At 35.2% G+C, this 16,233-nt stretch overlaps 1 protein-coding gene across 1 annotated transcript; it reads right to left on the bottom strand.

Moving 5' to 3' along the window:
- Positions 1 to 5,354: 5,354 nt before the first annotated feature.
- LOC144980067 (solute carrier family 22 member 15-like) lies at positions 5,355 to 12,473 on the bottom strand. The gene is made up of 3 exons (XM_078927552.1): positions 12,419 to 12,473; positions 10,585 to 10,920; positions 5,355 to 8,514 (listed from the first exon to the last, which is right to left on the bottom strand). Coding segments are annotated over exons 1-3 (1,995 nt in total). The 5' UTR covers positions 12,420 to 12,473; the 3' UTR covers positions 5,355 to 6,856.
- Positions 12,474 to 16,233: the final 3,760 nt, after the last annotated feature.

Consider the following 16,233-nt stretch of genomic DNA (forward strand, 5'->3'; position numbering starts at 1 on the left):
GAACAGTTCATTCCAGTAAGTGTAAATAAATAAAACAGTCAGTAACAGTATCCTGTCAATATAATATATATAAAATATCGTAACTAATTTATTGCAACATGGAAGCATATAAAAGATACTTAAGTCTCGCAAAGGACTTAGAAATACCCCAGGAAAGAATATTTTCATGGTGCGAAGAGAAAGTAAAAGAAGAAAAAGAACATGAAGAAAGAATTCGTAGAGAAGAAAATGAAGAAAGAATTCGTAGAGAAGAAAATGAAGAAAGAATTCGTAAAGAAGAAAAAGAACACGAAGAAAGAATTCGTAGAGAAGAAAATGAAGAAAGAATTCGTAGAGAAGAAAAAGAACACGAAGAAAGAATTCGTAGAGAAGAAAATGAAGAAAGAATACGTAGAGAAGAACGAGAAGAAAGAGTCCAAGAAAGGGAACTAAAAAGACAAATAGCTTTAGCAGAAGAAGAAACCAAAAGGACCCAAATGATGCTGGAAATTAAAAAAACAAAAACCGGTCATGAAAGAAAACATAATAATAGTGATGAATTTTTCGTGAAACTTCCACGCATGCCAACATACGATGAACGCTCAGACTGTTTAGAATCCTTCTTACACCGATTCGAAGTTCAGGCTAAAGGTTATCGTTGGCCAGAAAGCAAATGGGCCACAGCCTTGATTAACTGCTTATCTGGAGAACCGCTAAAAGTTTTCTATACCTTAACAACTGAAGATGCAGATGATTATGGTAAAATTAAAGATGCTCTACTAAAAAGATTTAGATTAACAGAAGATGGTTACCAGGAAAGGTTTCACACTGCAAAACCGGAAAGTGGAGAAGACTTTAATACATTCGTGAACCGAATTACTCAATTTCTAAATCGGTGGCTTGAGTTGGCAAACGTAAAACAAGACGACTTTGCAGGCCTTTACTATCTCACGCTGAAGAATCGAATCTATCAAGCTTGCAACCCAGATTTAGTCGCATTCTTTAAAGAGAGAAAGCCAGAAAACTTGGACAAATTAAAAATCTACGCAGAAAACTTTAACAGCGCACATCCATTGACACCCCTAAGCAGAACATTGAAGGAACCATACTACGCTGCTGCTGCTCAGAGTCCAGGTACACCTAAAGTTCAGTACTCAAATAGAACGAGCCGATCAATCACTCGGAACACGCAAGTGAAACAGGATGACCATAGTAACAAACCATGGAACAAACAGTTCAATAGAGACCATAGCCGACCCTATCAAAACAAAACAAGAAATAGCACTGACAATAATACTGAGTATAAGAAAACCAACAAACCTATAATTAAATGTCAATATTGTGGAATGAAAGTCCACACAGCAGACAAATGTTACAAAATCGTGGGATATCCAAAAGAAACTGCAAATGCATCACTCCAAACAAGTGTAAACAATCAGACACGAGTAATGTCAGGAGAAAATATAAATGTGTATTGCGTGAAAGGTATGTCACTTTTAACACAAACTCACAAATCAGGATCGCTATTTTTTTGTGAAGGCAAAGCTAATGGAACTGATTGCAAAATATTGAGAGACACAGGATGCAGTACAGTAGGAATAAAAGCATCTTTAATCAATGACGAAGACAAAACTGGAAAAACGGTACAATGCATCACATTCAGTGGCACAGTCGAAACCTTTGAAACAGCTAATGTGTACATAGAAACCCCATACTATACAGGAATAGTGGAATGCTGTATACTTCCCAACCCCGTCACTGATGTTATTGTTGGCAATATAAAAGGTCTTAAAGACAACCAAACAGATGTAAAAGAATGGTCATTAACCCAAGAAACAGCTTGTCTAGCAGAAACAAGAAAGATGACTAAGACAACAGAGAAGCCAATGACTATTTCTCTAGAACCACAACAATTTGACAGGAACACGTTAATTGAAGAACAGAAAAAGGACCCGACTTTAACTTAATATTTCAATATCGCAAACAAAGGGACGAAATCAAAAGTTGAATACATCATTGAAAAAGATATTCTGTTCAGGTTACATAGGAAAAGAAACAAAATAGCTAAACAACTGGTCACGCCGAGTATTTACAGAAACAAAATCCTTGGAATAGCGCACGATTCAATAACTTCTGGACATCTTGGGAGCTCTTCCACATTGAAGAGAATATCCGAGAATTTCACATGGCCTGGAATTTCTAAAGACGTCCGAGAATATGTGAAATCGTGTGACACATGCCAAAGAAGAGTCGCAAAAGGCAGAATACCGAGATTGCCATTAGAGACAACCCCAGTTATTGAAAAAGTTTTTCAAAAAGTTGCAATTGACATTATAGGCCCTTTAACAAAATCAGATAGAAACCATACACACATACTAACACTAGTCGATTACGCAACCAGGTGGCCAGAAGCGATAGCATTGAAATCAACTACATCGGATCACATAGCTGAAGCATTGATGACAATTTTTACTAGAATAGGCATACCAAATGAGATACTGTCGGACAATGGACCCCAATTTACATCACATATGATGCATGAAACCATGAAACTCATGGGAATCCAACACTCATTCACAACTCCCTACCACCCCCAAGCAAATGGTCTTTGTGAAAGATTTAATGGCACTCTAAAGAATATGTTAAGAAAAGTGTCAGCAGAAAAACCAGATGATTGGGACAGATACTTACCAGCAATCCTATTTGCATATAGAGAAATACCCCAAGAATCTACAGGCTACTCCCCATTTGAGTTGATGTATGGACGATCACCTCGCGGCCCGATCAATATAGTAGCCGACATTTGTAAAGGGAATGAGGAGGACAATAACGAAATTATGTTTGCTTACGAATATGTAAGAAACCTGAAAGACAGAATAGAGGATACATGTAAGCTAGCACAGGAATCCGTCACTAAAAAAGCAGAGAAATACAAGGAATACTCCGATAGAAAAAGCAAGTCAAGAAAATTTGAGATTGGTGACAAAGTACTAATACTCTTACCCGATGACTCGAGTAAGCTTTTAGCTACATGGAAAGGACCATTCAAAATAACAGCAGTAAAATCTAATGTTAATTACGAGATTAAAATTAACAACACAACAAAGACATTCCATGCAAATATGCTAAAAAAGTATTTTGATAGAGACACAGTGTCGCAACCTATGTTTACTAATATCGAAGCTTCAAATGCAGGATTGATCATACCGTTGGTCATGGGACACAGACACCCGAGACAGAAAAACAAACAAAAATCGCACAATTGCAACCACCTAAGACAAAAAAAGAAGTACGCAAAGTACTTGGGCTCCTAAATTTTTACAGGAAATACATTTACAACTTCGCACACATCGCGACACCGCTAACAAATCTGACAAAGAATGGGTCACCGAACAAAATTGTTTGGACAGAAGTGTGTCAGAATAGCTTTAACCAATTAAAGGCATTACTCTGTTCAGAACCAATTCTTAAATTACCCGACATATCAAAAGAATTTGTTGTAAGAACTGACGCGTCTGATAAGGGCATCGCAGGTGTACTATTACAGGAACATGAGGGAACTCTAATGCCTTGCTTATATGCAAGCAGAAAATTATTGGACAGAGAATCACGATACTCTGTAATAGAGCGTGAAGGACTGGCCATCGTCTTTGCTTTAAAGACATTCAGCAGATATCTACTGCTAAAAGAGTTTGTGGTCGAAACGGACCATAAACCACTCACGTACATAAGAAATAACAAAATGAATAATAGTAGAGTACTAAGGTGGAGTCTATTTTTGCAAAATTACACTTTCAGTATCTCTCACATACCAGGTTGTGAAAATATTCACGCCGACCTACTTTCTCGATTAGTGTAATGACGTGAAAAGGGTATAACTTAACCTCCCATGCATACTGTTAGTTACCTCGCAAATTATGCCAAATCAGAACACACAAATTCGATAATTTTATTTGTAGACATGATGACCCAACTTAATGTAACATTGAGTATTGTTTGGATATATATACCATACCCATTCATGATTTGGGAAATCTTCTCTTTATCTATCATTGTTATGAATTTTCACTCATTTATGATTAATAATTGAAATGTCAATATTCCATTTACATTTTCATTCATTTCATTCAGTAAATTACCTTCATATCATCGACTTAAACCATGCTCCATTGCCATCACTATTGTTTATCACAATGATTTGTAATCACATTGCCATCATGTTGTTCATCACAATGATTTGTAATCACAATCTTTCATTGTTATTGTCACCCATTCATATACCTACGTTAGTATAAACATTTCCATATCTAGTTAATAAATAATTTAATTGTAGCACAAATCATAACAAGGGATTAATGCTAGAGTATCATGATAGTAAATTTACTTCCGTTTGTAAAATCTATCTTTCCCATAATGGTTAAAGAGTATATTTTAAACGTGGGTGGGGGGTGTCACAGTAAAGATTGTTCACAATTATCTTATTAAATTTTATTTTATTAAGAACTGAATTCATCTCACTCCAGTTATATTTCGGTAGGCTTAGATAAACTTTACCTTCTAATATTAGATCGTCTTTCCTTTTATAGCCTTCCCTCGAATTAATTTCTAATTAGTGAATACTTTTCGTTCTACATTCTGTCACGTAGCCACTTATTATAAAAGCTGATAGGTCTAACATTTGACACTCACTTTCTCTCCACAATCTATGCCGGACGGCCAGTCACTCTATTCCTATATATATATTGTAAGATTTTTATCTTTTGGGACTTTGTAGATATTATATCTACACCATTAAGACGCCGGAGCTTTTAACTTTGATTGTATAATCTTCAAGGATCAAACCCAAGCCCGCTGTACTACACTATAACCTCTTACCAATTGCCTGGAAGTGGAATTTTACGAGTCCAATCCTGTTATCAGAGGAATAGATCATCCAAGCCCATCAACTGCCTGGAAACGTAAACTTACGAACCTGAGATATTATCATAAGTTACGTAAAATATTCATATCTCTATTTGTAACTGCCACGATCACTGTTTATCTCTTTTAATTAAATTTCATCATTATTTTTATTTCATTGTAAACAAATCGTTAATTGTTTTTCATTTATAGTAACTAGTAAATTCTGGGGCCTCATTCTACATATATCTTTATGCATAGTCGAGTAGCTCTTTACTCACTTGAGACCATGACAAGCTCCTGCACTCGCAGAATCGCCCTATTAATTAGAATTAAATTATAGAGGTCTGCAAATCCTATGATTTTCCCGTTGCATATGGAAATATTTAACAGCAATGACTATTTGCTCTTATAGCTGTCAAAGGATATAACCTTCTCAATAGAACAAGTAATTAATAAACAAGATCCAGTCCCACTTATAAGTTACAATAAAAGTGAGTCAGATTTATTCTGTTTTAAACAGTTTTAAATTGTACGTGTTTACATGTTTTTGTTTATTATTAATCATTGGGCACTAACAAAAATAAAACAAACAAAACTACAATATTTTTTTATTGTGCTTCTTAACTTGATATCAGCTGAGGCCCTTGGATGAACTGGCCGTCTCTCTGCTTCATGTTGCAGGGGTAACTTTTGATGAAAACGTGTGAGGTTGGCCAGCGCTTCCTATGGCCAAACCAGGAAGGGATGGAAATCAAGTGTGATATAAATATAAACAGGCCGTCAGATTTCGCCGTGTTAATCTTCTTTGTCCTGTCTTGTAGTATTGTTCATAAATGCATAAATAATCAAGCTCCAGTGTACCTCATGAATTAATGTCAAAGTTATAATCCAACGCTGAAGGCTATCTCTTAATCGTTTCAAGAACCAGATTATACCTTAGTACAAGTATTTTTCTGTAAAATTGTCAACGAATGAATGTTTGAATGACAATCAATATTGCAAAGTGTTGCTGAGCACTTATGTGGATGTTGCGCGATTAAGTAACTTTAACTTCCTTTATATTATTATTATTATTATTATTATTATTATTATTATTATTATTATTATTATTATTATTATTATTATTATTATTATTATTATTATTATAACTACTATAAAGTAACTATTGAATGAGATTACGAGCAAGTTTCATAGTCACGTGTAAAAATTATGTATTATAGTAAAAATGGGAATAGAAAATGCGAGACATTAGTTCAATCCACTAATAGATCAAAAGGAACCAGACGACGATAAAAATAGAAAAGATTACAATTAAATTTAAAACAATGAGAATTATCAATTTTCTGAACTTTTTTCTTTCTTTTTGTAGTTAAACGATCCTAAGCAGTTTCTTTTTTATGTCAAATTTTGATGTGTAGTTTTTGGTTTGCCTCTTTATCACGTGCGTTCTTGTGACATAGTGTAGATAGAGATATAGGATCATAAATTGTATATCACTGGTTATACACCCAGTGTTACTGTTTGCAATGATGGCTTTGATTACTGACACACAAACATCCGAGTACGCGCGCGCACACACACACACACACACACGCGCGCGCGCGCGCGCGATCGCGCGCGCACGAGCAAACACTCAGCAGCAGAACTAAGGATGTAAGATTTTCCGATGAAGAAAACGTTATAGGCCAAGTAAATAACTTAGTCTGAGTAGGTTCAGAAAATATGAGAGAGTCGTTTTTTTTATGGACTCGACTTTGCGTGACACAGTGAGACAGGAACCTAGGACACAAAGGAAACAACTCGATTATCGAACAATTAGATCACCCAAAAAATAAATAACCCTGCACATATTCGCATTACATATATAAACAAAGAAATATGTTAACATTTTACGAATGTCTGAAGCCTGACCATATTCTGAAAATGATCACTGCAAGATAGACAATTTATTCATACTGTGTCCTTTCTCCTTCCGTCAATGATACTGTTCCATCTGCCTTCTTGGAACTCGAGTTGCCTTTCTCTGGGCAGCCATATCTTCTAACGTTGTAGGAAGGACTTTATCCTTTGTCTCGGGTAGATACAAACTCACGAGTACAGCCACGAAACTCATTGTAGTGAAGAGGAGAGCAGGACCCCATTTTATCTCATCATGAAAAAGACGCATGAAAGGTGACACAATTGAACCTATCCTTCCTAAAGCGCTACAGAACCCGTGGGCTGTAGTCCTCACATTGGTCGGAAACAGTTCTGGGGTGAGGATGTATAAAACTGTAAACGAAGCGGAGATTGAAAATTTTCCTGATACAAACATGACGGTATTTATAGTCTCAGATCCAGGAAGATTGCCTCCAACTGTTGACATGAGGGCTGAGATCATTAGACACAGACCTGTCAATCCCATAAAAATTCCGAAAACAACCCGGCGTCCTATTCTGCTTAACATAAAAGTAACTAAAGCCAAACTGGGCAATTCGACCGAACCCATTAGAATAAAATTCAAAAATCTATTTCCGGCGAGTACAGAAGATGTCATGAAAAGACCGTAATATGTCAAAACATTCGTCAGCCACAAATACGACCCAACAGCCAAGAGAATTAGTAGCTGTTTGTGACACAGCAAGATGAAAGGGGAGGGCGCATGAGTGGTGATACTCTCGCCTATCATTTTTATTTTGGAAAACTTGTTTGTTTGATGAGTTGAGGTGCTTTCTTTTGGTGACGTTCCATCATTGTGTTTGATTTTATCTCTATCCATATTTATTGTTTTTGTTACCAATGGCTTATTTGACGATACTGTAGATGAATATTTTCGTGCACTGAAAGTCTCGTACTTTTGCTTTACAATTCCAAAATCTTTACCATTTTGTTTACACGCTAGTTTGAGAATTCCAAGAGCTTCTTCGTGTCTGTCATTTGCAGCAAGCCATCTTGGCGACTCCTTCAGAATAAAAGGTGTCAAAAATGCCACTAATCCTGTTCCAATGCTAACCACATGATAATATCGCCAATTTTTGTCTTGCACAAAATAAGCCACACCCCCGACAAGTACTACAGTAAAAGTCCACAAGCCGGCGGCCGCCGCATTGACTTTTGGTCTGTGTCTAGGGACAACGAGTTCAATGGTGAAAATTGTGCAACTCGTCAAAGCAGCCTGACCAAATAGACCACAAAAACATTTCACGATGTAGATTATAAAAATATTGGGAGACAAAATATGTGCTACTTCAATGAGACAACACAAACACGATGAGACGACTAAGACTGGTTTTCTTCCAAAGCGGTCGGAAATGGGCGATGAGGCCAATCCACCAATAAGCTGCCCGATAATGTATGTAGTCTGGGTAAATTCAACTTGACCTTTGACATCGCAAACAAGGTCCCATTCGGCTGTGTAGGTGGTGTCTTTTGCAGCAAAAAAGTCGCGCCCATTTGGACAGCGCAGTGTGTGAGTTGTCGTTTCTGCTTTGTCTTCCCTTGCCGTACTGTTCTTGTTTGAAGTTAACGTTACTTTGATGTCACATGATTCATACGTGACATAAGCAGATGTGCTGTTTTTGTTAGATCCAAGAGAATATTGGCTGGTGAGTTCTGTTTCATTCACTTTCTTGCATTCGTGATAGGGGGTGTAACCTGAAGGAGGTGAATGGGGAAAAGCGAGTTGAAGAATTAAAGCAATACTTAAAATGATGGTAGTGGATATGATGTTTATACTTTTTACTGTTGCCGTATTTTGTTGTTGTTTTGATTTTACTGCAGTTACTGTTGTTTGTTGTTGTTGTTGTTGTTGTACATGATAATGATGATGATGATGATCATGATGATGATGATGATGATGATGATGATGATATGATGTGGGATTGGGGTAGTAATGGGTGGGAGTAAAAGTGACAGTTGTGGGGGTGGTAACAATGATGGTGGAACATGCAATTGTGAAGACGATAGTAGTCGTGGTGAAAGAAGCGATTGTAACGGTTGTAATTCGGTGGTGGTTGTTAAAATTGTGGATAAAGTAACAATATTGATGAGAGTAGTGATCGTGAAAGAAGTGATTGTGATGGTAGTAAAAACGCTACAGCGGTTGATTGGATTTTCGGACCAAGGGTATCCCGACATTCGTAGGGATCTCTACGAGGCCACAAAATATACCTTATAATTTTATAACACCCGGATTGTGCAGCGATTTAAAAAAATATTATTAAAGTCAGTAAATATTAAAAAATGTCAGAGGAGTAAATATCAATTTGACTTAAGACGAGATGAGAAATAGATTCAAAATGTCTACAAATAGCTACTCCAAACCGCGCGATTTTGACGTTAGCGTGAATTTTGTTCTCTCTCGAAATATCGGTCTAGTATTTCTAATCATATCATATTTGTTTGATTTGTGTGTTAATTTGATTCGCTTTTAACAACCTTTCATCCGAAATTACGGTGCTTAGAGAGCCAAATTATACACCTTTGGCGCTCTCCACGGAGGCTGAACTACGCTAATAAGTTGATTTATTCACAAGTGAATAACAGCAAACGAATTTTTTTTTTCTTTTTGGTATATATTCTAATTGTGTTTGCAGGAGTAAAGCTCTAAAATCATTTTTTTAAAAATGAAATCCAATTAAAAAAAAGCAAGTTTTTATTATATTTTAGTTTCGAAAGTTGTGAGAAATGTCTCTTGTCTTGTGTCAAAATTTGAGTCGGATCCGACGTGTACATGTATGCAGGTCTGACATTCGGTTCCACTTATGGGCCTTGTTTAACATAGTTGTAATGGACATTATTTTGCGTCACTTTTTGAGATTTCCATTACAACAATGAGCCCATAATGAATTAGGTTATCAGACCTGCAAATAAGTGCACATCAGTGGGATTCCATGTTTGGCAAAATTCATGTTGTTGACTAATCGGACACTCCTAATTCTAAATCTATAAAACGAATCTATCTGTGAACGAAACATTATTTCATAGAATGTCCAACATTTCCAGTTCAACCTAATAAAAAAGTTACTGGACTATGTCCTTTTTTATTTAAAGGTTCATTATTTGTTAGTACTTATAACAAGCTTCAATTCAACTGTTTTTTTATGTCTATATATACCTGTATTTTTTAATTTACTGATAATTTTTGAAATTCCTTGTTATTTTTCTTCATTTTTTCCATTATCGTTTTGAACCAGTTCTATTTTGGTGAAGATGCCAATTTCGGTTAATTTACTTGAATTTATCAAATGCAATAGCAAAAGTTCTCATTTTGAGCTCTCATTTGATGCTTTATTCGAGTAGAGTGTGGCTTCATTTAAATTTTTACGGTTACTGAATTTGTTAAAATATCTGTTTGCAATGTATTCATATTCGAAAATTGCACAAAGTTGATTTTTTAAAATATCATTTTAAATTCAATAATTTCTAACTTTTTAAAACATATTCACTGTCTCTAAAAAATATGGATGATTTGGCATTATTGTATAGTGTAAATTCAAGATATGTTTGTGCTGTGAGCCCAATTAAAATGCGACCAAAAAAGTCCAAAGTTCAAGGTACTTAACTTTAACTTTTGAACTAATCTCCCTACCCTCGAAAGTCTTAGAATTATTGGTAACAGATATGCTGTATGTATGAGTTGAAAATAAAATGGGTTGAAGTAGCTACTAGATACAAAAATTCACATTGTTGCGTATTCATCCGCTGTTTGCTTGTTTTCCTTACCTACAAATACTATGGACAGGACTATAAAGCTTGTGATGACAATTGATAGATTGCTAAGCGCAATTTGTATCATTTGATATTTCCCCGGCATTCCAAGATATTCCAGAATATGATCGAAAGATGGAGGATCATCATCATCATCATCATCATCATCATCATCATCATCATCATCATCATCATCATCATCGTCCTCTAGCCTTTCCTCGTCAATTCCAACAGCCTCAATATCTTCATCTACTGTCGTTTTGTGGCCTTCTCTAACACAAAGCTCATTGTGATTGTCATTCATTTCCATAATTTGGTGTTCGTTGTTAAGTATTCCTTGGTGTGTCATCACTGGATTAGATATTGTATAAATCAAATATAAATATTTATATATATTGAACTTTTAAATAGAATGATTTATGCGCTTAACAATATAACGATATTGATAATTTAAAAAATCAATGATGATGATGATGATGATGATGATAATAATAATAATAATAATAATAATAATAATAATAACAATAATATAATAATAATAATATATAATAATAATAATAATAATAATAATAATAATAATAATAATAATAATAATAATAATAATAATATAATAATAATAATAATAATAATAATAATAATAATAATAATAATAATAATAATAATAATAATATAATAATAATAATAATAATAATAATAATAATAATAATAATAATAATAATATATAATAATTAATAATAATAATAATAATAATAATAATAATAATAATAATAATAATAATAATAATAATAATAATAATAATAATAATAATAATAATAATAATAATAACAAATAATAATAATAGCTGTAGAAAACGTTCAAAGGAGGGCCACTATGTCTGTCGCTGAATTGTATTTTCTGTCTTATACGGAAAGATTAGAACGCCTTTCACTTCGATCTTTAAAGTATAGAAGACTTTAGTGGTGACTAGACTAATTCAAATTTACAAAATCGTACACAAGATTGACAACTTGGATTTCAGGGAGTTATTCAAATATGTGGTTTTGACGTCAACATGAGGTGGGGTCTTCAAACTCTTCAAAGACCGGTGTTAGACCTCAATACGTGCCAGCTCTTTAATTTTCAGGACCGTAGATATTTGGAACTCTCTCTACGCCTCGTCAAGAAATGCGAGATATGTCAAAGTTTTTAAGAACTGTGTTGATAGGGAATGAGATCACCTTAAGTTTGAATTCGATGAGTAATTTATATTTGTTTTATAATTGATATCCTGTACTTTATGCTTACTAATGCATATTATCAGAGTTTTATCACTGTGATAGGGCACCAAAAGCCACACTATTGGTCTAATTTAACTCGTATTAGGTATTGTATTGTATTGTATTGCATTGTGTCTTAGTCAAGATTCGTAGTAAAATTTTCACTATTTACATTTATTTGACATGTCCACTTTTATACATTCGATAGTTTCTATCAATCAATATACAAAAATGGCAATAATATCCAATGTCATGTTATATTATTTATTGAAATCAAATATTATTTTGGTAAGTTCTTTACCAGCTGCTTTCTTAAAACTATTTATTGAATTAGAATTTTGTCTCAAACTTTAGGTATATTATTCCAAATTGCCACAGTTTTAAAAAAATACAGTAGGGTATTTTTCCTTATTGACAAAATAAATATCTTTCAACAAATATCTTTAAACTCATCTCCTCTTGTGTTGGTAACATGGGAATGATTTTAAAAAACAATCATCACAATCCGTATAGCAAGAACTATGTACGAGTCTATATAGATTAATAATCATGGAACAATTTGAAAGATAGTTTCAAAAAATAGGGGTAATCACTCAGAGAAATGCCAGGCAGATGACTATATAGGCTATATCAGAGCTGAAGTAGACCTGGCAATTATTGGGATTAAAACCAAACCACTTGAACTCACAAAAACAATTTGATCTGGTTGATGTGTGTCTCAGTTGTCGTGACTCGTTCGTAGCAAAACCGCTTAAACGGTTAATTGTGCGGCTATGTGGTCTAGTGGTATGACACTCGCTTTCGGATCGGAAGGTCCTGGGTTCGAGCCTCGCGCTCGGCGCATAGTTGAGTCCTTGGAAAAGGCTCTTTACTCACATTCTCTCACCGTACTCAGGTGTAAAATGAGTACCTGGCCGTTAACAGCGTTGTCTTTGTCCGAAAATTGTAATATCGCCTAACAGGCGTCATGTCCCGTCCTCAATGTTAAATGTTGCTGTTGACCAGGGACCCCTTGTAAAGCGCTTTGAGCACATTTAGTGGATATTGCGCTATATAAAAGCTCAATTTTAATTTAATTGTTACACGACGCTCCAAAACGTAATTAGGTCGGAATCGACGGCACTTATTTGCAAGTCTGATAACCCAATTCATTAATGGCTTATTGTTGTAAGGAAAATCTCAAAAAAATAAATAAATGACGCAGCATATTGTCCATTACAACAATGTTAAACTGGGCCCATATTTGCGTTCGGATGTCAGACCTACAAAAATACACACGTCAGACGGAATATATTGATTTCCAAAAAGTATATTTATAATCGGTATATTAAGAAATACGAAGTTGAACGTATTTGCAATGTTAAGAAATTGTATTTATTCTCCTTTACAAAAAAGTAGTCCTTCATGGCCATTAGGCTCACGGAGCCGGGGTTTATCCCGATTTCTATTGCTTAAAACGGATAATACCAATTGCTCGCTATCCTTTGGATAGGACGATAGTCTATCGCAAAGCACTTTCCTCCAGATCTAATAGATCCAGCTACCAAATCACTGCTGGGTAAACAGGGGATCAGAAAAAAATCTCGACTGCACCCGGGATCGATCTCGGTCCCTTTGCCTGTGAAGCGAGTGCCCTATAAAACGATCTATCGAGACCCCAATTCTCCGTTACAAGGAATAGAAAACAACCCCAAGTTTTATATCTGTGGCTATAAATTCAATGTCCGATATCTAGTCCATCCAGTTTTGATACCGCGAGTCACAAAATATGGATTATTTTTTACCTTTGATGGTTTGCAGTATTTCATGGGTTTCCTCTTTTTTTATGCTTTGTTTGTGGTCTTGTGATATGACACTCGCCTTCGGACTGATTGGCATCCCGGTATCGAATCCTGCTCTGAGCGGCGCAAAGTTGAGTCCTTGGAAAAAGCGCTTTCTTCACATTCTCTCACCAAACTCATATGTAAAATGAGTACCTGACCATTAACAGCGTTGTCTCTGTCAAATGAAATTGTAATATCGCTTTACAGGACTCGTGTATCGGCCTCCATGTTTTAAGTGATTCCTTGTAAAGTATTTTGATCACTTTTCAGTGTATATTGCTCTATATAATTGCTCAAAATGTTCAAAAATACAGTCACTGCAGACCTGCTACGGGCAACACATAGAATATACTTAAATCAACACCTCCAAATCAGAAATATTGGTTGACTTTAAGCAAGCTTGACTCTATCCATTATCAATGAAAAAGTTAGAATCCTAGAAAAAGAACGGAAGATTTGGGACCAACAGAAAGTGTTGACTTTAAGCAAAAGTTGGCTTAATGTGTGTAGACATAATGCCGATTCAATTGGATTCAATAGTCTGATGTCACGCGCTCGGCAACGGCGGCCATCTTGGTTCTAAACAAAGAAAATCATTACTTTTTATTCTTCCTGCTGGCTAGAACTTTTCATTCCCTTTTCATATGCCTTGTGATCAGAATGTGTAAAAGTCAATACATGATCAAATTGATGGGGTTTTTTACCTCTGGATACGCGTTTAAGCTCGCCGGGGAAATATTTCATACGGCGTCAGCCATTTTGTTCCGATAGTTTAGAGCCAGTGTTACTAAGTTACCATACGTCATAAGGAAGGAAGTGACAGTACGACTGTTGAAGACTATTGTATCTGTGTATTCTAAAAAGGGCGGGGGGATCTGAATTTCAAGAATAAATTCTGTATCAACCCAAAATTCAGACGAAGGTTCTAATCGATGGATATTTGAAGGACGAGTTTTCTGGCCAAAATAATTTTTCAAAATTATCGGGTTATTTTTGCCCGTGCTCTGTTCAGTGTTACCTATTCATTCCTGGGGAGTTCAGTTCCATAAGGCAGTAAGTTCTCTCGGATATTCAACGGCTTCATTTGCATGATTGTCCCACTCCCTCCGTGTGGAAAGTCTGTATACAGCTGCATGGTCAAGACTGATGTCTTCTTCCGTCATGAAGCTCTTTCTCGACTTCAGCCTACTTGTTAGGTTGTGGTCATGGAAGGGGTGCCTTGGGTCCATTTCCTGTTTATATTTCTGGGCTTCGGAAACAGAGACTCTTCGAATGTGGGGAGGTGCTACGCCAGCCAGTCGATGGAGGACACCACACAACACCAACACCAACAACATGATGATGATGATGATGATGATGATGATAAGGATGATGATGATGATGATGATGATGAGGATGATGATGATGATGAAGATGATGATGATGATGATGATGATGATGATGATGATGATGATGATAAGGATGATGATGATGATGATGATGATGAGGATGATGATGATGATGAAGATGATGATGATGATGATGATGATGATGATGATGATAATGATTAGATTAGATTAGATTAGATTAGGTTAGATTTGATTAGATTAGATTAAAGCACCACTGCACAACGACAGAGACAATGAAAAAGAAATCTTAGAGTTGATAAATATGCTGTTGACCTGGCATGGCGGTTTTTCGAAAAAAAAAAATCCCAAATTTTGCAAGCTAAAAACAGCAAAATTTGCGATTAATTTTCCTATAAATCCTTTAGTAGTTCATGAAAGAGAAAGGTATTTGTTTGTTTTTTAAAGATTTCACGGCGCTTGCAACAAATGCAAGGCCATATGAGCGCTAGTAAAAGGAAAAGAATGGGATAGTAAAAAAGAAACTACTCTTGATTAATTATCTTTCATGTTCAACACGAGCTATAAAATTAAAATATTTTTTTTTTGCCTTTTAAAAAAATTATTATTATTATTTTTGTATTTTTTCTTTGCAAAATCTCGAATATTTGCACAAAAATTGCAGATTTTGCGGCTGCAATGCAAATCAGTGATATTTTGCGATTTTTTTTTTTGCGGCCGCAACGCGATGCAAAAAACTGCCATGCCAGGTTGACCACTTGAGAAGTTTACCACCAAGATAGTCAACCGAACATAATATCCGATTTTCCAAATAGCCCAAATTTCGAAAAGACGCATTTTTAGTTTTCTCTCGAACTATCTCCCTGAGTTTTGGTTATCTCAATATTGGTAATGCGTTCTCAGACCAGTCATTATTGACCCAAATATTCGTGTCACTTCATCAACAACATCGCTTTGTCACGGGTTAAACGTGACAAATATGTTAACATTACATTCTGTCTTCAGTGCTCGGACAAAACACATTTTCCCAACCTGGAATGATAACTTTTACTTCCGCGATCCAAAACTTGTTAAAAGTTCTTAACATGATACATCTTTAACCCTCTTTGTACTGACTGCATGTTGTTGTTTTTTTTTTTTTGTTTGTTTTTGTTTTTGTTTTTTTAATACTAAAATGCCATACTGACTCAACACATAAATTGAATTTTTGAGTTCTTGTAAATAAAACAAAGATTTCTC

The sequence above is a fragment of the Berghia stephanieae genome, chromosome 9 (assembly GCF_034508935.2).
Source record: "Berghia stephanieae isolate SIO BIC M18660-M18661 chromosome 9, UCSD_Bste_1.3, whole genome shotgun sequence".
NCBI classification, from domain to species: Eukaryota; Metazoa; Mollusca; class Gastropoda; order Nudibranchia; family Aeolidiidae; genus Berghia; species Berghia stephanieae.